Below are 27,272 nucleotides of genomic sequence, written 5' to 3' on the forward strand. Positions count from 1 at the left end.
AAAGCCCATTCTGTGAGTTTTCATTTTACAGTTTTCAAACCATTTTAATAGATATCTAGCACTTGATTTAATAAGCAGAAAACTTGAGAAACTCTAAGAGGCAGGTACATATTACCTGTTTTATAGACTGGTAATTTGGAGAACGCAATTTCACAGCAATGACTCAGAGTAAATCAGGAATATTACCTGATTATTAATCCAACCATTATAAATCCCTGCCTAGAAACCCCATCAGAACTTGAACACACACGCAATTAACTGAAGAGTTACCTGTGATTAAATAAAACTTTCTTAAGGTCCACAGATAAAAACAAGTGATGGGATGTGCAAGCCATTAGGGACTGAAAATGCTGATATTCTCATTTTGTTGTTCCTTCCTCAGTCACTAGCAATTTCCTCATATTTACTGTTTGGTTATCCAGTGGTAAATTCAAACCCTTTAATCCCACAATTTGTCCCTTTGGCCACTACCCCCCATCCTGAAGCTATTTAGGGGCCACCAAGAGTCACTTCATTAGCATAAATTCAAGTGCAGTTGAAAGGGGCTTGTTATTATTAACAAGAGATGCTCCTATCACCTCATCACTTGGGAAATTCCAAGGGGTTTAGGAGTTCTGTGCCAGGAGAGGGGACAAAGACTAAATATATATTTCCTAGTATATCAAACATATGTATATACCTTGGAACAGGGATCAGAAGACTCTATGGCCTGTAGGCGAAATCCTGCCTACTGCTGATTTGGGTATGGCCTGCAACCTAAGAATGGTGTTTACATTTTTAAATAGTTGTTTAAAAAAAAAACCAAAAAACAGAAGAATAATATTTCGTGAATGTGACATTTATATCAAGTTAATAATGCAAAAAGAGATAACCAGACATTATGTGTGTCCCAACAGAAAACCACCACCAGGTCCTAAAACAATAGACTGAAAGCAAACAACAACAACAAAGTATCAAGCCTGTATCAGACCAACGCTCTAGATCTAAATACCAATTCACAGGAAATAAAGAGAATCATGGAACGTATCAAGTACCACCATAAGAATGTGATCGGCAAAGTAGATGCTACGAGCAACACCAAGGAGGAAGACCTGCATGATGAGAGATGGAAAAGAGACTGAAAGAGATCTGAAAAGACGTACTGACCAACTGCGATGTATGCGTATCATCTGAATCGTGATTCCAACTCAAAACGATCATGACATCTGAGACAACTGGAGATCTGAACACTGGCAACTGACCATATTAAGGAAGGATGACTCATTGCTCCTAGGAGTGATAATAACGTGATTCTGTTTTTAAAAGTAGTCCTTACCTTTTCACAGATAGTGACCTATTTAAAGATGTCTGGACTTTGCTTCAAACAAACAGTACAGGGGCAGCGAAAGTGAGGGGGGTAGCATGAAAAAGGACGGCCACAAGCTGACCAAGGCTGAGGGACAGCCACAGGGGAGGTCAGTACAGTCGTGTCTGTCTGGTTGAAGTTTTCTATTTATTAAATAATTTCTTCACATCCATTAAATAAAAAGTTTAAATGGGGGGAAGATAGATATAACAATTTACAATCTCTACTCTCGCCTCCTCTAGGAATGTCTGTTGGTTTGCTCAAGCTGCTGTAACTAATACCACAAACGGGGGCTTCACAGTCCTGGAGGCTACAAGTCCAACATCAAGGTGCCGGCAGGTCTGATCCCTTCTGAGAGCTGTGTGGAAGGATGCACTCGGGGCCTCTCTCCCACCTTCTGGGAGATACCCGTCTTCTCCCTGCAGTTTGGATTAGGGCCTAAAGACCTAATTTTAATTCGATTACCTTGATAAAGACCCAATCTCCAAATAGGGTCACACTCCGAGGTCACGGGGGTTAGGACTTCAATATATGAATTGGGGGGAGCAGGGATACAATGCAAACCATCTCTATGATACATGTTTAAATGAAAATAAGAAAAAACCAAACAGATCAGACGAATGTGCACACAAAGCTACCCCTGGCCAACAGTGGTCACCAACAGGGAGGGAAACCAGGTGACTGGGGAACGAGGAGGGGTAGTTCTTGAATTTTGTCCTGGGGCTTCCCACAGTCTTCAGCCTTATGTCCACACTCTGTAACAAGCCCCAGTGTCCGTCATCATCAGCTGCCATTTGCCCTCCGCCCCGGGCTCTCATCACTCCTAACCCTCTAGTGCATCTAGTTTCACGTACCATGAACCACGCTCAGTCCTTCCAGGCAGGCCCTCTGCCCCTTCAGAGTCTGCAAGCTTACATCCCTTACCAGGAACCTCCCCCACGGACACACCCCCTCCACTAATTCATCCTCACTACTCAGACCTCAACTTGGAAAATGTCCCCGAGGTTCCGCAGGTTAGAGTCCCTGCCTCCGGGGCCCCCACGAACCTGTACTGCCCACTGTAGAGTTTATCACACTGTGTATTTTAAAAGCCCAATGTTCCCCCCACAAGACTGCAAGCTAAACGAGGTCAGCGACCAGGTCTGTATTCTCCAGCAATGATTACAGAGCCCAGGATAGAGCCTGGCATTCGGTCAGTCAGAAAGGGGGGGTGGATGGAGTCAGAGAGAGAGCAACTAAGGGGCTTGAGAAAGGGAGAGAAGATAAGCAAGAGAGAGAGAGAGAGAGAAATCCATAAGTCATCTACTGGTTACCAGAAGAAACTTATGTTTCCAGGGTCAAACAAAGAAGACTATAAAAGTAGCATTCCTTCAATGATTTTATGCCTTATTTGGCAAAGATTTTCCTCCCATTACATATCACACCCCAACAGACACTGTACTGGGGTGGTTCTGACCCTTCCCACTATTAATAGTTTACCACTTATTCCCTAGGTCACAGAGAACTTCCACATTCTTTATTTACCCATTTTACAATTCATGTTCAGTAGTGTAACTATTCCATTGTTTTCTTTCAAAAATGTTTTCTCCAAAAGTAGATTTTCCCCAACTTATATTCTCCGGTGATAACGAGTGTGTATTCACACCTGTGATGTCCACACAGCTGCATCTCGCTGGAAGCCGTCAGGGCAGGTTCGCTCTGGCTGCAAGGAAGGAACGCAAAGGTCCCCTCTCCTCTGCAGGAGCCCAGGGGAGGTGCTGGACTGAGGGGAGAGCCCAGTGCACAACTGGGGCTCCACTGGGACACTGGTAGGAGGAGGGGGGAAAAAAGGAATCTTCTTAACAGATGCCCTCCAAGATGTGACTCTGAATTTGCTTTAGTCTGAACATCGTGTACTGATCTGCTCAGGCCGCTCTCACAATTCACCACACACTGGTGACTTAAACCACAGAAATCTAATGTCTCACAGTTCTGGAGGCTGGACATCCAACGTCAAGTTGTTGCAGGGTTGGTCCCTTTTGAGGCCTTTCTCCTTGGCTTTCAGAGGACAGCTGTGTTCTCACTGTGTCTTCACGAGGTCTTTCTGCACATCCCTGATATCTCTTTGTATGTTCAAATTTCTTCTTATAAGGACACCAGTCATATCGGATTAGCAACTAAGGAGCTGATGGCCTCGTTTTAATATATTCACTTCTTTAAAGACCTCATCTCCAAATACCATCATCTTCTGAGGGATTGGGGAGATTTGGACGGGGACTCAGGTCCATAACGATGCAAATTCAGTATTTCAGGAACATGATTCTTCCCCACCGCCCGGTAGGGGAACCATCTTGGACAGCACCCAGGACAAGTATATCTGCCCTCCTCTCTGGCTTCCCGGGACCCAGCAGCTTGGGAATGGAAAGGGCCAGTGAGGCAAGTGTCAGATGCAGATATCACCCTCCCATGTTCTCTCTTCTGGCCCTCTGGAAATTCACGAGAGACTTATGTATCTATTTAACAATTAAAACCAGTGGCCACTGGGCTGACTAGACAAAGGGAACTCGGTACAACTCAGGGAATTGCGGGACCAGAGATCTTCCAGACTGGTCCTGACATAAAGTCTGCTTCTAAATACAAAGTTTTGGCTTTTTTTGTCTTTTTTTCTGTCAGGGTAGGACTAATAATTGGATGTTTTCCAATATCCTGACAAGTAGCTTCACATCCTGGAGACCTAGTAAAATGAATCATCAACATACTACTTGGGGAAAAAAATTCAGACAATCGTTGCAGATCATGCATTTCTACTTAACACCTCGAAATTACAAACCCATCTATCATAAAGCTTTCCTGTGCACAGAATCTTAAGTCACTAAATATTTTCCTTGCCTCTTAGTGTAACAACACATCTATTTATAATAACATTAACTAAGCTAGAACGTCCCTAATGCAGTCCAATAGTAGAAAGAGAAAATGAAGCACAGCACTACACACGCCCCACCACACAGAGCAGTACACAGTGCGGTGATGATCCAGCTGGTGAATCAGTGACTCCACAGAGACCCCTAAGCCGGAATATCAACAGCCTAGAAAAACAAACCACATTGTGTGCTAATCACAGACAGCGAAGTGTTCTTTTTGCTCAAAAATGACTTTCAAGGTCAGCCAACCCAACTGTTCTCTCATACTTGCGGAAAGGTTATATAATTTGAGTGCTGACTGAATACCTGTGAATGAGATCATTTTATATGAAGTTGCTGTTTCTCTCAGCCTATCCCATCGAACTGTTATCAAAGGCTCATTTCATTCCAATGTAAAAAACACCGGCTAGGATGGAGACTACCATCTAACATGGTAACAGTTCAGCCAAAGGAACGTCAGGCTTACAGGACTTCTGTGAGACGACTCTGCCCCTACCCCAGGGGAAACCATGGCAGGGATAATATTTTACAAACTAGAATCTTAATTAAGTCGATGGCATAGTTAGGCTGTGGAGTCATCGACAGCACTCATGTTTGCCACAGCTCTGAATCAGGATCTTCCTGTAGTCCGGGAAGCCAGCTCAGGAACAGCATCTGGTCCCAGAAGTAGAAACTCATGGCCAGTTTCCCAGGGCTTCTTCCCCCATACTGGTCACTTCAGTGTTCCGCTAGTATCTAAGGGAAAGGACATTCTGTCTTTCCATGCGACTTCCTGTTGGAATCTGCAGACATGTGCAGGTAGATCAACAGCAGTACTGGACTCACAACACTTAGCTAATACCATTTCTGCACAATAGGACCCAAAGGATGGGAGAAATGACCTAAATGGGTGCTCCTTACTTCCCAGGTAGGGCAAACCTTAAAAACCCTTGAAAAACATGTCTTACCTTTTCCTCAAATGTTCCTACAAGACCTTGATACAGTGTCTGTGGTCTCAGAAACTTTCTAGCTTCCTAAGGTCTAATTGAAATTCTTCCTAATGTAATTGTAATGTATTCTTAGGCAATGTGTCTCTAAAAGTTCTCTCTTCAGAACGGAAGCAGGTTGTGATGGATGCGGCCCGACTGGCCATAGGGATGGCTGGGGCTTTGGGGACGGGTACAGAGAATTCATTATACTCTTCTGTTTACTTCTGTGTATGTTCAAAATTCCCCATAATAAAGTTTTATTTTTTAAGTACTATCTTTGTAACGAAGCCAGAAACTGCTTATGACGCTGACCTTGACAAGGTTCTATAGGACATGCAGGCGAGATTGCCCAGGGTTTCCTATCTGATAATGCTTCACTGGTATGTCTTTATATTACATTTAAAAACTAAACCCAGTGACAATTTAACCCAATATAACCAGGTGCCTCCCGACGCTCAAGCGTCCAGCCCAAGATAAAGGATCTACAGATAATTAAAAGAGCTACGGGGGGGGGGGGTCTCCTATCCGCACAGCTGCTCCATCACCCTACTATGAAGTCCACCAGGCAGCAAGTCCTGCCCAACACACCCTTCAACAAATGTTTACTAAGCACCGCCTATAGGACAGGCATCGCTACAGGTTCTGGGAATCTAGAAGACCCCACACTCACAGCTTACATTCTTGTGCAGGGAGACAGATGATAAGCAGGTAAATAAATACACAGCACCTCAGACAGTGATATGCAATGTGGAGAAATTAAGCAGTGGATTGGGGAGGTTCATTATTTTATATAAAGTGACCACGGAACACATTTCCGATATTACAATTAACCTAAGAAATGACAGTGGTTTGGCCCCAGGTGGTTATATAATTCATGTTGATACGTAAAAGGTGCTTACTTCGTGCCAGGCACTATTCCAAACTCACCCAATCCCACAATAAGCCTGTGAGGTAGATATTATTATCAGCCTCATTTTAAAATGAAGAAACTGAGCAGGAGAGGTGAAGGTGCTTCTCCAAGGTCACAGCACTTATATGACACTGTTATACCAGTAAAGTTATTCCAAACTAAAGCTCTGTAGAAAATTACATATGTTAAGTTGGTCTATTATATATTACGTGTTAACTGAGAGAAGGGGTCCAGGAGAAAACATGGATGACAAAGAAGGGTGCCCCTGATGACTAAGCCCTGGAAGAAAGCCAGGGCTGGAAAAGGATGGGATTTAGGGCATACATCAAGAAGGAAGTCTTAAAGAGCTGAGAAAAAGAAGAGAAAAGTGATTATTTGTCTATGACTCCACATACGTTTCTCAATACGTATCTGTGAATCTTAAAAGTATACACAAAATCTCTGCTCACTGAGCATTATTCTTCAGACCCACAGCACTCAGCAAATTCTAAAAAGGGTCCATTCCTCCACAAAAGCATATAAACTGAAGGTGTTTGAAGTATTTTTCATGTTTATAAGTTTATGATTACATTTTCTAAAAGTCAGAATTATTTTTATCACTTTTAATTAAACAGTGCAATTTCATTTCATAGGTGGAAACTAAAACTAATGTTTTTCTAAGATTTTATTTATGAGAGAGAGAGCGAGCAAGCAAACACAAGCAGGGGAGGGGCAGAGGGAGAGGGAGAGGCAGACTCCCCGCTGAGCACTGAGTCCAAGGCGGGGCTCAATCCCAGGAACCCAGGATCATGACCTGAGCCAAAGGCAGATGCTTAACCCACTGAGGCACCCAGGTGGCCCGAACTGTTTTTCTTACAATTTTTTTTTAAAAGTTAAATATGAATGTGGGTTTTGGGCCTCTTTATAGACATCTGCACTTCAGCTTCCTAATTTTCAATAAACAATTACCTTTAGTAGTTCAAGAATCAACTATATGACAACTACATTTAAATTTCATCTCCAGGGGCACTGGGTAGCTCAGTCAACCAAGCGACTGACTCTTGATTTCCCAACTCTTGATTTCGGCTGAGGTCATGATCTCAGGGTCGTGGGACTGAGCCCCATGTCAGGCTTATGCTCAGTGTAGAGTCTGTTTGGGATTCTCTCTTCCTCTAACTCTGCCCCTCCCCACTGCTCACAAGCTCTCTAAAATAAATAAATAGCATCCTTTTAAAAAACTTCATCTCCGTACTTTCAGATAGTAAATAGAATTAACAGGGGCACCTGGGTGGCTCAGTCGGTTGAGTGACCGACCTGATTTCCACACAGGTTATGGTCTCAGGGTTGTAGGTTCCAGCCCCGTCCGCACTCACTGTGGAGCCGGCTGGAGATTCTCTCTCCTCCTCCCTCTGCCCCTCCTGCTTGTAATCTCTCTCTCAAATAAATTAAAAAAAAAAAAAGAAGAAATATCCAGAGGAGAAATGACTGCAATTAGTCTGTGTACATGTGTGGCATCACGCAAATGAAAGCGTTCTGAGGGTACTAAGCAGTGCACTTGGTGAACAGGGGGGTCTGGCTGTTAAGGACCCTCCTTCTGGATTAGGTCTGCCACTGACTGGCAGAATGGGTTCGAAATCACTACTGAACTTCTCTGGGCCTCAGTGCCTTCACCTGTAAACTGGCACATCAGCTTTAAAATTCCCTCTACAAGAATTTACAATTCCAAAATTTTATGAGTCTACCAAATACCTCTATGGTCAATACCAGAAATCAGATCTTTTATTAAAGTTGATTTTCTTTTCCTTAAAGAAAATGAAGTTAAACGACAGATTTCTGGATTGCACCCGGGCACCAGGCCTCCGGTGGAGCATTCCCAGGGGACTATTTTGGTAAGTTTGTTATTTTTCTGTGCCTCACTAGCAATCAGTGTCCTGGTGTTGCCTTTTAATAATAGTCTGAAGTCAGAGTCAAGTGGGGCTCTGCGCTGTGACTGGCAGGCTGGATCCTTGGAAAGTAACCGTTGTTGCTGACACAGAGAACCATCCTACACAGGCACACTGCCAGGTGGAATCGGGAAGAGGAATTTTTTTTTTCCTCGTGAAAGGAGCACAGGCTGAATTTATTGGGGGTTTGGGGAAGAAATTGCAGTGTGAAAAATACTTTCAACTTAAATTCAGCGGCTCATCTGAGAGGCAACCAATAGACCACAAGGCTCTCGTTTTGCAATAAAAAAGCTGAAACTACAAAATTTCACAATTACTAACTGGTTAAAGTGGCTACTGTAAATGTGCAAAATGACTGCATACTCATCCTCCTCGACCTTCTAAGTCCAAGATGCCTTAGAGATTTACTTCCTATAATTAAAGGTTGCAATGTCATCATGTCAAACTCAAGTCTTCTGGGCAGTAGAGCAAACAAGGCAAAAGACATTCTCGGGATCGACTGAACATGGGCCTCAAGGAGGAAAAAACCCATAAGCTTTTAAAAAATTAAATAATAGTGTATTCACTTTGGCTAAAAGCAACTCCTCTTTCACAAATCACTATCACAGATGCTTGTAACTCAATTTTTTTCTCCAATCCAAGGTATACAGATGTTGCCCAAAACAACAGTCCTGAAGTATCTGTATGAGTATGTGAGCCCAGGATGCTCTTAATCAAACTGGACTGATTATACAATCATTACAATGTAGCAGTTTCAGAGATTAAATGGTGTACTTTCTTTAGTCATTATAAGAGTATTTTGTACATACCAATACATCCACAGCAAATATACGAAAACGTATCAACTAGCTAAAAAAAAAAAAGTACTTGTTGAAAAATATGAAATAGGGGCACCTGGGTGGCTCTGTCAGTTAAGTGTCTGCCTTCAGCTCAGGTCATGATCCCAGGGTCCTGGAATCGAGCCCCGTGTCAGGCCTGCTCAGCGGGGAGCCTGCTTCTCCCTCTCCCTCTGCTTGTGCTCTCTTTCAAATATATAAATAAAATCTTTAAAAAAAGATATGAAATAAGCTACAATTCCAGGCTATTCTAAAATAAACTAGCTTAGAATAATAAACTTTTTGAAAGCAAGACGTTAATGACATATTATCCTGGAAAGAAACAGCCCTGAAAGTTATTGAACAGGTCATGAATCCAGGGCTCTCGCACTGCTGTGTGCACGTCTCACTTGGGGCATCAGGGATGTCCCTGAGTTACGCCTGCTCTAGCTTAATTTCCTTGCTGAGGTGAGCTCCAGCAGGCAAAACCCTGGTCAGTCCAGGGCTACCACATTTATACCACGAGGCTCTCAGCTCACAACTCTGGCATCTGACTGTCAGGCTACCAACTTGCAGTTTTTACCGATTATATATACAGGATATTTATAAAACGTAAAGAGGTTATTATTTATACTGACTTCCAGAGAAGGGACTGAAAAAAAAAAAGGCATTTAGAGCTGTAACTGTTCTGCCCTGCAGTGTTTAAATTCCTTTGTGGTTATCGCATACCTACTTTTCACAGGAAGATTCCCCAGAATGATATCCACATACCGTGGTCAGGAGCAGAAGTCTCTCCAGAACTTAGGTGTTGACATTAATTTTTAAAATTTAAATTGTTCTTCCTTCCTTGAGTCTCACTAGTTACCCAAGTCAACGGATTTCCAACAAATAACTGATTTTATCTTATCTCTAGTACATGATAAAATATTTATGCTGTGAGGGCAAAGAAATCACCAAAAAAGTATTATAAATGCAGATTGCCAGGCCAACCTCCAAAATTCTGATTTCGTTGCTTTGTGGTCCGAAAGTCTGCATTTCTACAAATACCTCAGTGATCTTCATGCAAGTCCTGTTTTATAAAAATATCTTCACTTTCTCCTGAAACACTTTCAGCTCATCGGGTACCATGGCATTTACATCAAAGCAAGGGGGTGGCCAAGCTAGCAGGAAGCATCCAGGAGAACAAGCTTCACCACAAATAAAAATTGTTGATGCTGGGTGATGGGTACATGAAGATCCACTGTATTATTTACTCTACTTTTGAATATATTTGAAATCACCCAGAATAAAAGGTGGAAAGAAATGAAAAGCTCTGTAAACAGATGAAAACAAGTCTACAGCTCCTTGTGAGCTTTTACCAATTAAAAAGTTACCAATTAAAGGAGTTAGAATCCTTTTCAACAATTGCCAAAGCTGACAGACCCCCCTAAAATAATTCTAATTAAATTCTTTTTTTTTTAAGATTTATTTATTTATTTATTTGATAGAGAGAGACAGCCAGCGAGAGAGGGAACACAGCAGGGGAGTGGGAGAGGAAGAAGCAGGCTCCTACCAGAGGAGCCTGATGTGGGGCTCGATCCCGGAACGCCAGGATCACGCCCTGAGCCGAAGGCAGACGCTTAACAACTGCGCCATCCAGGCGCCCCTCTAATTAAATTCTTAAGCCTAACAGGTTTCCCTCATATTCTCAGAGATTAGGCTGCTTTTTGAGACAATAAATCACATCTATCTTTCAAATATCTATTACTCTAAAAATAAAAATAACATCCCACCAAAATCATTATATCACAAACACGGGATGTACAGTGCTTACGGTAATGCTGATAGTTGGTTAATAAGTCGTCAAGGGACAGTAAGAAAACATGGGCAGGGCCCTTCCAAGTCATTTGTTCCTAAGAGGTCCTTCGTCCTTCCAAAATCTTTCTCTCTTCTTCCCATGATGTAGGATTAGCTATAGGAAGGAGAGGATCGAAACCCCATTATACACACACGCCCTGGTAGCAGCGAGCAAATCCAGGGCCCAGGTCTTGGTTTCTAATATCATTCTCCAAAAAGAGGAACCAGCCTGAAGAAATGGCTAATTCTAGGGCTGGACAGGGAAATATACAAGCCTACAGCTTCCTCACTGCCAGAAAATAAGAAAGTACTTTAAAAAAAAAAAAAAAAAAAGGTGGGGGTGGAGGTACCAGAGCCAACTGAAGAAGCTCCCCCATGGCCAAAGCTGGCACAATCTGAGCAGCAAAATAAATAACCTGGTATTGGATTATAAACCCACATACAAAATCAATATCCATGTGTCCACTCTGATACAAATAACTGAGTAAGAAAATTAATGGGGAAGAAGAGTTAAATCTCCCATACCCAAGAATTCCAGGTAATGCATACAGCTACTTGTTCAGGAGGTGAAGCGTAACTCACCACCCCTTAAATGTGGGTTGCACATGCATGTACCATGGAGAAGGGAAGGTGGAGAAAGCTGACAAACAGGTGATCATAGTCAGGTGATCACACGACCAGTCCTGCTGAAAGCACGTACTCTTGACACGATGTGATTAGAATGGCACTTTATCTCTGTGGTCTTCCTCCCAAAAACATATGACCCCAGCCTAATCAATGACAAAAACATCAAACTCCTCAAGAATTGTCAAGATCATCAAAAAAGAGGAACACGGCAAAGGAGCCTTATGAGACTTGACACCGAAATGTAATGTGGTATCCTGGAACAGAAAAGGACACTAGGAAAACACTAAAGAAATATGAATGAAGTACGGACTTCAGTTAATAATCACGTATTCATATTGGCTCCTTACCACACAAATTAAGATGTTAAGAGGGAAAACTGGGTAAAGGATATGCAGGAACTCCTTGTACCGTCTTTGCAACTTTTCTGTAAATCTAAAATTGTTCCAAAAGAGAAGGTTTATTATTAAAAATAAGGCAACTATAAATGGCCTCATTCCAGGCAGTGGGCTGTGGATGCATGAAAAGCAAAGTCTGCAGGAGAACGAAAGGCTGTAAGCTTACATCCTCTCCTTGAAGCGCACACACTCTCCGGAGTACTGGTCTCCGAACTTCGGTCTCCAGCACCATCCTTACCCACAAACTTTGCCTCAGCATCCACACCCTGTGAGATGCCATGCAAACACCAGAAATACCGAGGATATAGGACACAGTCCTTGCAGTCCAGGTGAAAAGACAAGGCTTAAAGAAATGAGTGGTATTTGCTAAATGCAAATGGTAGACTGGTACAGCCAATCCAAACCTTTTCTGATCAGAGCCCATCAGTAAATTTTCTTTACATTCCTTTCATTTCATGCACACTGATTTACAGAGCAGAAAAAGTGTGTTAGTGTACCAATATATTCTGTACCTTAAAAAGTCATGTAAGTCAAAATTTTTAAAAAATGAAATGAAAATAAATAAAAACCAAGCCTCCAATGTTTTCACCCCGCACCCCACGGAACATTTTGTTCCACAAGTGAACACTCTAGTAGGAGTTCATTGGGGGAGGGAATCTCTAGGATCTGGGCAAGAAAAAAGGTCTTGGTAGGAAAACTGGGGCAGCAAAGAGGTGAAAAGAAAAGACCAGAAAGAAAAAGACCGCACGGAGGCGCTGGAGGAGCCAGACAACAGAGAATATATGGAGAGCTGGGAATAATTTACAAATGAGAAGCAGATTAACTTCGCTCTTAAAGTGCCACAAAAGGTGAAGCGTGGAGGCAGGGACCACAGATGCCCTACAGCGGAAATGTGCACTGACTTTTCCTGACCAAGGCTCCCAAACGGGGGTCCAATGCTGGAGGCCAGGGGCTACTCTAGCCTCACCATGGCACATGGTCTCAGCGCACCTATCTGACTCGATGGTTATTTAGGGCTTTGAAACCAACACATATTATACGGTAAAATGCAAAATCTGCCAAATTGTCAAAAACAAAAAGGTGTGCCACCACCATTCCCCCAAGCCCCAGGAGGGCGGAAGAGTAAAGAGTCACTCTTTTGTTGTGGGGGGAAGAGCGCCTGAGCGCCGGCTTAGACCAAGATGGGCCAGGGAGAATGAGAGGTACTCCCCATGTTGTGGTTTGGGGCACCTGAGGCATCTCGCGTCAACAATTCTCATTTTTCCCATCTGAATCACAATAAAGTCAAATGAAATTTGGAATCTCTGCATTGTGCTAACCTTTGGGGGAAAAAAACACCTTTTTTTTTTTTTAAACACTGAGGTTATTTTTCTGATATGCCTGTTCTTTGTGGCAAATAACTGTAATGCCAAGGCACGGTTCCAAATTAGTCACTTGCTAACAATTTAAAAATACTTCACTCCAATATTTTGCTCCGATGCACTGATTTTACCATATTTCCTCAGTTTTCTCTTACAGTGTCTTCTTCATATGAAGATTTACAGAAAAGTTGAAAATCAAAACTAGGGGCGCTTGGGTGGCTCAGTCGTTAAGGCTTAGGCTGCCTTAGGCTCAGAGTGTCATCCCGGGGTCCTGGGATCAAGCCCCACATCGGGCTCCATGCTCCTCTGGGAGCCTGCTTCTTCCTCTCCCACTCCCGCTGCTTGTGTTCTCTCTCTCGCTGGCTGTCTCTCTCTCCGTTAAATAAATAAATAAAATCTTTAAAAAAAAAAAAAAAGAAAGAAAATCGAAACTAAAAACAACCCTAGATATAGTGTGTTTTAGACCAGGATCATTTGTACAACTTCTCCTCTAATATTCTTTTCCTCGAGCCTGAGTAATAAATAAACCCCTTAAGGGCCCCTGGCTGGCTTAGACCGGGAAGCTTGTGGTTCTTGATCTTGCTGTTGTGGGTTCAAGCCCCACGTTGTGCGGAGATTACTTAAATAAATAAACTTTAAAAAATAATAAAATAAACCTTTTAAGAAAAGTAAGGCACAGCTAGAAGACTACAAAAACACATGACTTTAAAAGAGAGGGAGGAAACAACTCAGTCATGGTCATCTCTCCCAATGACACTTTCTAAGGGCCCAGCTCAGCGGGCTGTTTTCAGGGATGCTTTGTTCAAGTACACATTTTGTTTGGATCAACTAGACCTGCACTGCTCATGGTTCCTTCAAGTACATTAAAACCAGAAACTGTTCACATGCAAGAGCTTTAATAATCTTGACATTTAAAAACAGGTTTATTACATAAAAGTGGACTAATCCAGATCATCCTAAAAATTTCTAGCACAATTCCCCAACATTATGAATTTCAAGACATAACAATACCAGCCTATGTATTAACCTTAAACAAGCCAGATTTCTCTGTGAAGGATCTCTTCTTCACCCATCATTCAAGTTATTTTAAGTAACAAAGGTTTTTAAATCCAGTAAACTCTAGGCATGCCATGATAAGCAGCTTCCACTTTGAGTTCCTTCTCTGCACCATACCACTCACCATTAGTCGATTCCATGGTAACCCACCAATTTTACAAGGAAATCTGAAGCAATGAAGAAGCCCAACGTAGCAGGCATGGCACACCACCATGACACGACCTCCCACAACCCTTAGGGTAAATATCATCATCCTTTTTCTGAGCTGAGTTCTGAGAAGCTTGGAGAGGTCAAGTAACTGGCCCAAGGTCCCAACACCATTCAAGTGGCAAGGGAAGGCCTCCCACCCAGACTGATTCCAAAGTCCAAGTTCTATCCTCAACACCCCCTCCTCCTGTGACGGTTCATGACTTTCACTCTTAAAGGGACTCAAACATTGGCTTCTTTTGATACGTCCACCTACAAGGACTTTTTTGAAGACTCATTTGTTGCAGAACCATGGCCACCCCTTATGGGACATTTCATTTACGTTACAAAGTCTTTTTTGTGACATGTTACAGCTGCTATCTAAGTGACACAGCAGGCCCGAGGACTCCCTAAATTTCAAGGGAATTGCATGAACAGTCAGCACACTGATACCAGCGAAACTGTTGGGATTTGATAAGTTCAATGCTGATCAGCTACAAAACTGTTGGACAGACTTCCTAATACTGTACAAACGAGCATATTTAGTTAACTCCAAAATACCACCAACTGAGAGCAACTACAACATTCCCAACCGAAATCAAATCTCAAGCCCTACAGCCATAAATCTTGAAATAATCTGCATGAAAAGCCTGTTGAAAATCATTATTTCTCAGAAGCTATTGAAATAAACACAAAAATTCACACTTTTCTAAAGCACTTCCTTTACTGCAGAACCTTTTTCAAGATCCAAGTCTGTTTGTTTAATTTAAAACGAGAGCCCCGGTTTCACAAGCCGCTGTTTAATAAGTAGCCGAGTCCCACCGGCTTCACAGACTTCCGTGAGCTCCTTTATCTGGAACTGCTAAAAGCTTCCTCTGTACTCGGTGACCTAATATGCCACAGAACAATAGAAGTGGGTTTCCTTGTCTAACCACTATCCTAATATTAATAACAAACTGTGGACTTAGGGGAATGCCTTCACAAATACAAACAGAAGATCTTTTTTAGGATGTGAATCCCGAGAATCTTACAAAAGGTGCATGCATAAATGTTTTCTAAGAGAAGAATGATCTGATAACTATGACCAGGAGAAAATAATTTCTCAACTGTAACCTTAGTTTGGTAATTTCACTCTGTGTGAAAACAGTGGACTCTCTCCCTTTATGGAAGCTTCCTAGTGAGGACCGACGGGAGATCTCCATCTACATAACAAGGGCCCTTGCAGAAATAGACATTCTCAGGAAGAGGCCCCCAAAAAGGGCATAAGCAACTCCCAGGGCAATAAAGAGAGGCCCAAAATAAAGTTCAAGCAAGAAATCCCTTCCTTGTACACCTGAAACTAATACAACACTGTATGTTACCTACCTGGAATTAAAATAAAAACTTAAAAAGAAAAGAAAGAAATGCCTTCTTGCCTGATGGGCAAAGGCAATCCACATACTTAACAAAGCTTAATTATGACTGAATGGGTAAATGCCCTTTTCAACTTCCAAACCTAGAAATGAATTTTGGCTGAATTTTAGTTAACTGACTCATTTCTTTCCCCATGCACAGGTTAAATTCAAGCATTTTTTCCAACCTATTTTTGATAAGCCATGCTTTCTTCAAGGCACTATTAACCAGTTTGAAATTTAAATAGAAAGAACAACGCCAAGAAGACAAAAGACACTATGCGATGGATCTATCCTTCATAAGAAAATGGCCAGTCCCCGAGATAATCAAAGGCTTGTGAGTTACTGTTTTCAACATTTAACTGCTCTTTTATCTAGCATATATGTTCAAGAGGGGTTCCTCTTTCTTAACCAGTGAGATCATTTCCCAGGATTAGCTCAAAGGTTTCTTTATTCTTCCTGGCCTAATACATCTTCATCAGGAATCCATCTCTGTTACCAGGATTAATAATCTCTTTTGGATGGAAATACAAACCCCCAAATCTATGTGTGATTATGCATCTTTTCCACAGAATTTAACCTTCATTCATATGCCATATGTCTAGTCATATACCTTCTGAGCAACAGAATATGAAGGGAAAATCTGCAAAAGCTGCTATAAATCAGCAAATATTTCTTTATGCTTTGTTTACGTCAAAATTTGGTGTTTCTATTTATGAATTAATTTTCCTGATTGTTTTGTTTTACAATGTCCCCAAAAAACCTCCGATTTTATGATTCACACCTCTATAAAATAGTGGAAGAATGGAATAAAAATCATGTTAAGAGGTTTATAGGCAGACACATTTCCATAGGTTCTCACATAGAACTTATTTTTCAAAAAATATAAAAATTTAAGTGCAAAGTCATCTGGAAACTTCTTGAATCCCTCTCACTGAATATTCTTTGTCCACTATCCTACTCTAGTGCTAATTTTCAATTTCACCATCAGTTTCTTTCAATATCAACATCTTTCCATATAGTCTTTTATCACTTCCTAGGTACTTTCTGTGACTCTTACCTGGGCATCATACACTTCTAGTATCATTCATTTTTCTTATCTATCAGATCAGAAAACAGAATTCACCTAACAAATATTTGATCTAAGGCAGTGCCAAAAATTGAGCGATACATTACATGGTACAATGATAACAGATAATACTCAACTAGAGGGCACTCAATGACATAACCTGGTGTAGCTCTGGAAACAATTATACATAACTTTCATTGTAGATGTGTTTGTCTTTACTGGGGAAGGTAACTTCCACATTGTGTATCTAGTGAACATCACTTAAAAATAACTCAACCTCAGGAGTATGCCTAAACACTTACACGGGTTGAAGTGGGGAAGCGGAAAAATCACACAACTAGGGGAATCCAAGACCTGGGTATTAGATGTGGCTCCACCTACAATTTAGCTGTGTCACCTTGGGTAGGTCATTTGACCCCCAGGGCCTCAGTATCTTCAACTGCAAAACAAAGATATCAGACTCAATTTTCTTTAAGGTCTCTTCCAATACTAAAATTTAATGAATCTATGAAATTTCAGTCTCTCTTTATTAAAGATAAGCACTAAATCTTAACCCAGATTTTTCTTCCTTTAAAAAAAATAAAAAATAACCCAACTTGGGATGCTTTCCTGGGGTAAAGTTTTATCTGGGAGAATAAACCACAACTGAAAACGATGTTGAGAATATGGGGAGAAAAAAAGAAAATCACACCCTGACGTAGCTAAAATAGAAACTTCAATCACCCTTGGGCCATTCTGTCAATAGTTACTCAAAGGCTGCTACTCTAATCACTGGCTTCCTAAAATAGAAATATTTACAGAGTTGTTTCCTTCTCATCCCCAGAGATTCAATCCGAATAAAAAGCACAGCGTCTAAAATCAATTTACAACTTCCGAACAAGTTGCAGGGAGCGAAGGAAACTCCGCACATCTCACCAAGTCATTTGCATTTAAGTAGGATTAGGGATAAGAAACGGGTCTTATTATAAGATGTGAGAAACACACAGGAGGCAGGTGTCATCTGAAAGGGAAGCAGAACTGCCAGAAAGGGATGTAGGCTGAGGACCTTCAGGCAACAGGTTCAGAGCTGGTACCGCAGGCTACCCCGGGAGGGGTCGATTGATGCCACCCCGCTCGCCGCCCTCCCGGGCCCCAACCGCCTCGCCTCGCCCCCGCTTCGGCCCTGGAGAGGCTGCCCGCTCCCCCACCCCACGCCCCTGCGGCAGAAACCTCCCTAATCGCTCGCTTCCCCGGGCCTCCAGCCCCGGCAGGCCCTCCTATTCCTCCGCGCCGACGCCGGACCGGGCCCGCAGCCTCCTCCCCGGCCACCCCCGTCGCAGTGGCCCCGCAGCCTAGGTTCCCGCAGCTGGCCCGCTCACCTGCACCTGTTTGCGGAAGTGGCGCGGCCCCGGCACTGCCGGCGGCCAGGAGCAACAGCAGTAGCAGCAACGCCGGCGGCCCCGGCATCTCGCCCACGGCGCGGCCCGGGGGCCGGCTCTCGGGTCGCCTTCCGTCGGTCCGTCCGTCAGTCGGTCCTGCCTGCCTCAGCGGCACCCGCGCCGGCTGCTCCAGAGCACACGTCGCTTCGGCCAAACCTCAGCCTGGCTCCTGGTCCGCACCCGCCGCCCGGGCCACAGAAACACCATCCTTCCCGCCCGCCCGCCTTTGCCGCCGCCGCCGCCACCTCTCAAAAGCAGCAACGGCAGCAGTCCTGCGGAGCCGCGAGCCAGGGCAGCCGCGCTCCCGCCGCCATGATGGGCTGCGTCATGTGACGTAGGGCGGGGGCGGGACGCCGTGACGAACAGCCCAGCCAGCCAGTCGTCAGTTCCACACAAGCCCGAGGGGCCCCGCCCACCATTCCGAAAGAGGTAGGGTGGCCGCCGGTGCGCCCCCTGCAGACGGAGGAGTGCGTGGGCAGCAGGTAATGCCGACAATTTTAATTTTTAAAATACAGGGAAGTGTAAAGAAGACAATAAAAAGCATTCAGAATCCATCGAATTTTTTTCAATATTTTAAAATGAGCAAAAATAGGTCTGTTTTGTCTTCTGCCTTTTTACTTGTCATAGCCGTTTTAGGCCCTTCTTAGGTTGACCTACACATCCTATCGGCCATCAAGGATACTTGGGCTTTCATTTTAGTTCAACAAGAATAGAATGGCTCTCCCCTCACACCCACTGACTCAGCTCCTGAGCTCAAGATGTTCCTTTTGCCAAAAGTTTCCTTCCTGTCCTCTCTTGGCCACCTGGCACACTCTGTTTCCACTGTCAAGAGTCACCTAAAGGATGATGTCATCTTAGAAGGCCCCTCCCAGCCCCAGGAGAAATGACTGGCATCTCCTAGTGCCCCGCCCTGTCCCTAGACAGACTGCTATTCCAGCTGCCATAGTTCATTGTTCCTGTGACTGTAAGCTCCCTGAGGACAGGAGCTGTGTGCATGTCAGTGGGAGTCCCCCAGGGGCTGGCACAGGGCCTGGCTCCAAGTAGTTGTTTCCTAAAGGAATAATGCCCGGTCCTGGTGCTGGGCACTCCCAGCTGCCATCCTCTCCCCACCAAGAGACAAGGTCCAGCCAACAGGTAAGGAGAGACCATAGTCCTGCAGTAAATGTAGAGCAAGCACTTTCCAGGCAGAAGCAACAAAATAGACGCCTGGAGGTTGGGGAAATGCTGGTCTTTTCTGGGGAATGTACTTGTACCAGTTTGTGCATGAGAGGAACTGATTTGAATCTTATCAGATGGAGCTCTATAAACTGCCAGCAGGGGAGCCCAGTTCTCCAAACTTCTCAAATGTCCATCCTAAATGTCAGCTCTCTCGAGTGCTAACCCAGCATTGGACACACAGACAATGCCCCAGGGAATATTTGTTGAATGATTAAGGTAAGCCAATAAACACCTAAGTAAACAAAGAGCTGGAATGTGAAATACTGCGTTAAAGCATCCCGGCCGGCCTGCTGATCTCTGGGAAAGGGGAGGTAGGCAAAGGTCTGGAAAAGCGATGCAATCACCCTGTTGTGCTTCTACTTCTATGAGGAAGCTCCGGACTTTGAGTTTGAGGAAGCCAGGGAATGCTCATGCTGGGTGTCTGGAGGAGTCATCCTGCTTGTTTGCAGCCATGCTGGCCCAAGCAAGGCCCTGTCTCACAATCCTTGTGCTTGTTAATCGTAATTAAAGTGTGCCCCAACAGCACCATGTCAGACCACAATCCCAAAGCAAGTTTCATTATTATTTGAGCAAAACCCAAAGTTTAATAAATATATATTTTTTTCCATTTCACAGAGCAGGAGTTAAGGTACACGTTCCTCAGAAGGCGTCTAATGGAAATATTTACCCTACCATCAACCTCACCACTAGCAACTTGGCCAGTGCTTCTCTTGAAGATTTCCAGTTAGAGAATGTCTAAAACAATTGAAAACCTGTTTGCTTTGTTTAGTTTCACCTAGGAAGCAGAAAATAGCCTTTGGCATAATTTGGGATTAGATCCCTAACTGAGAAGCAATATCTTGCACTGTATTCCTATAGCTGTTCTCACCTGTGCTCAGCCTTTTCCAATTTTCTTCCATCCCAGGCCATCACTTGGACAACGGTACTGGCATTCTCATCCTGCCAGCAAGCTTGCACTGAGGGCTAGATACTGAGGGATATGGAGTCAGTTTAATACTAGATGAGCGTGCGTCTCTGGGGGCTGGCATCCGGCAGATACCCTAAATGTTTGCAGGACTGAGCTGGGTGCATCTGTGAGAGTTCTGTCAGTGGGATACTGGAACCAGCTGGTGTCAGCTCATAAGAGCCAATTGTTAAATCTTCAGGAATTTTGCATGCCAGTTGTTAGACACAGCCATTGTGAAAAATTAAATTATATACACTTACAATTAAATAAATTATATTAAAACCAAAGATAAAAGGGCACCTGGGTGGCTCAGTTATTTAAGCGATGGACTCTTGATTTCAGCTCAAGTCATGATCTCAGGGTCCTGGGGTTGAGCCCTCAGTCAGGCTCCATGATCAGCAGGGAGTCTGCTTGAGGATTCTCTCTCTCCTTCTCCCTCTACCCCCTTCCCCCAGCTCTCTAAAATAAATAAATCTTTTAAAAAACCAAAACGACAACAAAAAACAAAAGTAAAAAGGAGAAGCACTTCCAGGATGAAAAGCAACAAGAACACCAGCAAAAATTGTCAAAATCAACTTCTTCAAAACTAGAAATTAGCCAAAGGTTTGCAACAACACAAGGAGTATTTATTAAAGAAAAATGGCTGAATGTCAATAAAAACTTTGAGTTTTGTGGCATTTTTCACTTGCTGTATTCCCATTCTTCTCTCCCCACCTTCACGGTAGCCTTAAAAAATAAAAAACAAAAAACAAAAAAAAAACAGCCTCAAAACCACAATAACTGTGAAAATGAGCAGCCAAACAGCTGCAGGAGGGAACAGGTTTGAAGCTCCCCCAAAAGCTGCATCCCCAGAGAACTGACATTGTTTGATCCATCAGGCAGCTCCCTAGAAAGGCACCATTCTCAGGACTTGTCTTTCTTTGACGTGACTCAGAACTCCCTTAGAGCAAACAGCCCTTTCCCCAGTTTGTTGAAAATAATCAGTGGTAATTTTTTAACATTGCAGCTTCCTGAGCCAGTGATACCTGTTGGCTGATCAAAAACTTAAAAGAAAAAATTAGGGAATGAAGTATCAATGGGGCTTTGAAAAGCTCCAATATATTCCTGGAAATCTAGAAAGCTATGTGCATATGGAAGGCTGTGCATATGCCCAAGAAAGACATGAGAAGGCCTAAATCACCCATTCCTGGGTGATCTTGAGGCTCTGTACAAGCAAGATGTGAAGGCTAGGGCAAAATTTTAAGCTGTTAAGGCATGCCTTAACACAGATACAGAGACTCTTAGCAAAACTGAGGAGATATACTGATTCAAGTCATTTAAGAAAATCTTCATACAATCAGCTAAGCATTAAGTTAGCTGAACAGAGACTTCAGTGGCCACACATAATAAAAAGTACAGACTTTATGAATTAGTCCAGGGAAGTCACTAAACAAAGCAATGGTGACAGCAGCAGTTGTTGCAACAACAACAAACAGCAACTACAAAACCAATTCTGTGGAAGGGAGATACTAGGGAAAACTAGTTTCCAGGGTTGCCGTATTATGTGATTTTAAATGTCCAGTTTTCCAAAAAAGTATTTCAAGAAGCAAAAAGAAACAGGAAAGTATGCTCCATATATAGGATAAAAAAGCAGTAAGGAGAAACTTTCCATAAGGAAGCTGAGAAGGTGGACTTAATAGACAAAACTTTTAAATAAATAAAAAAAGTATTAAAATTAATTTAAAAATAAATAAATCAGCTTTTACAAATATATTCAAGGAACTAAAGGAAACCATCTCTAAATAATTAAAGGTCGATTGAAAGACCTTAAAGAAGACCTGACTAAATGGAAGACATCCCATGTTCATGAATCAGAAAATTTAATATTACTAAGAAGGCAATAACTCCCCAATTGATCTACAGATTCAATGCAATCTCCATCAAATGCCAGCTGGAGTCTTCGCAGAAACTGAGAAGCTGATCCTAATATTCATATTGAAATTCAAGGGACCAAGAATAGTTAAAACAATCTTGAAAAAAAACAACAAAGTTGGAGGACTCACCCTTCCTGACTACAAAGCTAGAGTAATCAAAATAATGGATATTGGCACAAGAATAGACATACAAAACAAATAATATAACTGAGAGTCTATAAATAAGCCTAAATATTTGTAGTCAATTTATATTCAAGAAGGGTGCCAATACAATTCAGTGGGAAATATTAGTTTCTCAACAAATGGTGCTGAAGCAATCCATGTGAAAAGCATGAAGACAAACCGCTTCCTCTTGCCATATACAAAAATTAACTCAAAATGGATCAAAGACCTACATAGAAGAACTAAAACCATAAAACTCTCAGGAGAAAACATAGATATAAATCTTCATGTTCTTGGCGATGGTTTTGCAGCTATGAACACCAATAGCACAAGTAACAACAACAACAAAATGGTAAATTGGGCTTCGTCAAAATCAAAAACTTTTGTGCTCCAAAGAATACCATCAAGAAAGTGAAAAGACAATTCCCAGAATAGGAGAAAGTATTTGTGAAGCATGTATGTGATAAGGTACTTGTATTTGGAATATACAAAGAACCCTTGCAATTCAATGATAAGAAGAGGAATAATCCAATTAAAAGTAGGCAAAGGATATGAATAGACTTTGCTCCCAAGATATGCAAGATGTGCAACAAAGAAGCGAAAACATGCTCAAAATCATTTGGCATCAGGGAAATGAAAATGAACACCACTTCACACATTAGATGGCTCTAATCAGAAAGACAGATAATCATAAGGGTTGGAGACAATGTACAGAAATTGGAATCCCCTACGTTGCTGATGGGAATATAAAATGGTGCCACCACTTTGGAAAATAGTCTGACAGTTCCTCAAAATGTTAAACATAGAGTTATCAAATGATCCAATAATTATGCTCCTAGATGTAGATCTAATATAATTGAAGGCATATGTTCACAAAAAGCCTTGTTTATCAATGTTCACAGCAGCACTATTCACAATAGCCCAAAAGTGGAAACAACCCTAATGCCCATCAACTGACGAATGGACCAACAGAATATGGTATGTCTTTGTAACGGAATATTATTTGGCAATAAAGGATGGGAGTACTGGGGCACCTGAGCAGCTCAGTCAGTTAAACATCGGACTCTTGATCTCAGCTCAGGTCTTGATCTCAGGGTCGTGAGTTCAAGCCCTGTGTTGGGCTCTGTGCTGGGTGGGGAGCCTACTTAAAAAAAATATTAATAATAAAGGAGGGAATTACCGATACAGCTACAACATGGATGAACCTTGAAAACATAACGCTAAGTGAAAGAAAGCAGTCCTAAAAGGTCATATATTATATAACTCCATTTTTATAAAATATCCAGAATAAGCAAATCCATAGGGACAGAAAGTAGGTTAGCAGCTGCCTAGGGCCAAGGGGTGTTGGAAAGAAATGGGGAGTGACCACTATCAATTCTCATTATTTTACTACATTTTCCTGTTATCTATGCTTTGAGCTTATTTACATATATCATAGTTGTATAGTGAAAATACTGTATGGTAGTGTATTACCGCACACCTCTTCCCAACTGCTTCTTCAGGGTTATCATCTCTGTAGCTTGAAATAAGCCATGGGGTATAGGTATTTACACCATGGAAACTGGCAAATGATACTAACCAGGGCTGTTTCCCTTCCAGAGAGCCACTTGTTACGCACACTAGTGGTCTTGCCTTTGGGTACCCTCTGTAGCATCTTCACGATTGCCCCAAGCTGGCTTGAATCCCCTTTGTGATTGCATTGCTTTAATCCAGCCTTAGGCAAATAAGGAGACCATGCAGATTGTAGGTCCCACTCTCCCTAGTTCTCTGCTGATCAACAAAGGCCACATACCTCATCCCTGACTGTCCTTGTAAGTGCCTTTGTGTGAAGTCCAAAGCTGTCTGAGTCAAGGACAGCTCACCAGCTGTGTTTGCCTTTCAGAGCCCTGAGCCACCTCCCATTTTAGGGGGGCGCACCCAATATTGTAAAAATCAATCAATCAAAATAAGAAATGCTGAGGGAAAGCTCAAATATACCCTAAAGTTTACATCTAACAAATTAACCCTTCTAATATACATAATTTATAATGCAATATTACAATGCTATCTGCAAAAGAATTACAGGATTTATAAAAAGTCCACAATAGACCGTGAGATTCAGGAGTGGAATACCTCTTTAAAATCATATTATGAATATTTTTTCCAAGGTCATCAGTGTATATGCCTTTATTAGGAGGTGAGTTTCATTGAACAATGAGTTACAGTTCACTTTTTATGTGTCAGGTACTGCTCTAAGCAGTTTATAAGTAATAAGGATTTAAACTTCATCAAATTTTAGAGTATTTTCACCATCTTAGAATATTTTCAGCACCTCTAAAAGAAACTCTGGACCCATTAGCAGTCACTCCCCATTTCTCCCCTCCTCCAGCCCCTGGCAACCACTAATCTCCTTTTTGTCTCTATGGATTTACCTAATCTGGACACTTGCTTTATTTTATTTTATTTTATTTTATTTTATTTTATTTTATTTTATTTTATTTTATTTTATATTTTATTTTATTTTATTTTATTTTATTTTATTTTTCTTTATTTTTAGGGGCGGGCAGAGGGAGAGAGAGAGAATCCCAAGCAGACTCCACACTAAGCATGGAGACCGACATGGGGGCTTGATATCATGACCGTGAGATCACGACCTGAGCCAAAAGCAAGAGTCAGACACTTAACCGACTGAGTCACCCTGGCGCCCCTGAACATTTCCTTTAAATGGAATCATACAAATCTGTGGCTTTCTCTGAATGGAGTAAACTATTGTTCCCATTTTACAGATGAGGAACATGAAAAACAAAGAAGTCAAGCACTTTGGCCAAGGCCATGTGGCAGAGGCAGGACCCTAACCCAGGCAGCCTCGCCCAGTGTCCTTGCTAAGCCTCAAAATCAAAACCGAATGATGTCGGGAGCATACATTGGAGGCCTTTTCTGAATACCAGGTGTGGGCCACATTATCCAGGTGTGCCCCTCAGGTGAGAGACCCTGGTGGGGAAAGAAATGGGGGTGGGGGAAGTGTTGGAGGTGGGGAAACAGATCCTACCCTGAGAGCAGTAGTTGCTTAATAAAATAAGTCTGTCCGATGAAAAAGACAGTATCTCCCCCTGGGATGAACATTGGCATTTTTCTCTCTTTAGCCTGCCCAGCAGCTGAATCCCTTCCCGTGCTGAGAAATAAGAAAATGCCATCATATGAATCTTGGTAGGAGGAAGGTCACCTCTCACTATGAAGACCAGGGGACAGACATGGAAGCCACAGCCTGGGCATCCTTCCAGGTCCTTGCTGGTCCTGGCAGCTTCATCATCCCAGCACACAGTTCCCAAGGCAGGGCCTGGTAACCTCCCACTGCACAGCCCCTTGGTGGCTGCCTATGTCCCCAGTCCAAGTCTGGAGCCCAGACCCAGTGCCTCTGTGGCTGTTCACTGCTCTCCAGTCACATCCTGGTCCCATGAGGCTCCAAGAGCATCAGAAAATCCCTGCAACCAACTCTCAGCTACTTCAGGCTTCTGCAAAGACTCTTGGCCTCTCCTTCTTATGGGTGCAGCCGGTGCCTTGGGAGAATCACCTGTGTTTCTGTCACTGGACATACCACTGTGCTGGGCACTGGACATACCGTGATGGACAAGACAAATGCTGTCCTTGCACCTTGGCATCTGTGCTCTGCCGGGGACAGAAATCACACAGCTGATCACACAATTAGTGGTCAGTGCACTGTGCGAATAGTGAGAGGCAGTGAAGTGCAGGTACGCACGGCGGCCTGATCCAATCCTGGGAATCAAGGAAGGCTTCTCTGAGGAGGTGATACTCGAGCAGCAATCCCAAGGAAGAACAGAAGGTAATTTATTAAGGGAGGGGGGAGATAGAGCTCCAGATGGAGGAAAGAGCATGGGTTTTAATGTTTTATCTCCTGTGCATCACAGGGGAGGCTGTCAAAGTCTGGTAGGAGGGCAGGTAAGTTTTGACAAGGAAAGGGAAGAGTCCAGGGTAGACCCTGGGGATTGTGGGACTGCCTTAGGAGAAGGGCGGGGTCAGGCTGGAATGCCCCTTACCCACGTCTCTGCTTGTTAGCTCCCAAATATCCTCAGAGGGGCCTCCCTGGCCACCCATCCCTGTCACTGCCTGACCCCCAACTCAAGGTCATTATTCCTCAGAGCACCGTTCACCTCTGACTCTTTCCTGTATAGATGTTCATGGCCGTATCACCTGCCACCCCCCATCAGAATGGAAGTCCCCGGAGGGGAACCCTGCCTGCTGACTTCCCTGCTGTGTCCCCACTGCCAGAAGACCTGGCAGTGGGATCTCCATCAGCCATCGAGTGACTATGGGTTCATGCGTGGTGTGCCGGAACCCAAGCATGTCCCCGTGCCCCCTCTCAGTCTGCAGGGCAAGCCAGCCAGAGGCAGGGCCCTGGTGGCCACATCCGCTCCTGTTGGCAGCTTTTGCAGGGAAATCTGGCCCAGGCTTTGCTTTTTTCCCCTCCCCCAGACAGACACGGAGCTTATGGTTGACTCCTTCTATGTCTCTCCCACGTCCACTCTACCCCCATCTGACCACCACTGCCCAGCTGGGTCCCCCGGCTGCTCTCCGGACATGTGACGCGTGGCTTCTCCAGCTGCCCTTGGGGTCACTGCCAGTCTCCCCCTCCTTCCTCCTCCCCCCACCACCGTCATCCACCTTGCCTGGTGCCATCTTCCTAGACACAGGTCTAAGGGTTACTCTCCCTTAAGGGCATCCAGCTGGGCCCTTGTCCACCAAGGCCTCCCACTGGTCTGGGCCAGGAGCTGTCCCTCAGCCTCCCTCCTCACACCAAACCTCTCAGCTCAGAACATTTACATCTGTTCCGTTTATC

At 43.3% G+C, this 27,272-nt stretch overlaps 1 protein-coding gene across 2 annotated transcripts in view; it reads right to left on the reverse strand.

Moving 5' to 3' along the window:
• Positions 1–18,530, reverse strand: part of LMTK2 (lemur tyrosine kinase 2) — an 81,720-nt gene extending 63,190 nt beyond the window's left edge. The window contains exon 1 of one of the 2 annotated variants that reach the window (XM_026516272.4): positions 18,140–18,530. In XM_026516272.4, coding sequence (XP_026372057.2) covers positions 18,140–18,227 — 88 coding nt within the window. In that variant the 5' untranslated portion in view covers positions 18,228–18,530. The remainder of the gene's footprint in view (positions 1–18,139) is intronic. The other variant, XM_026516273.4, reaches the window with a different exon arrangement.
• Positions 18,531–27,272: the final 8,742 nt, after the last annotated feature.

Source organism: Ursus arctos, unplaced genomic scaffold, assembly GCF_023065955.2.
Source record: "Ursus arctos isolate Adak ecotype North America unplaced genomic scaffold, UrsArc2.0 scaffold_2, whole genome shotgun sequence".
NCBI lineage: Eukaryota > Metazoa > Chordata > Mammalia > Carnivora > Ursidae > Ursus > Ursus arctos.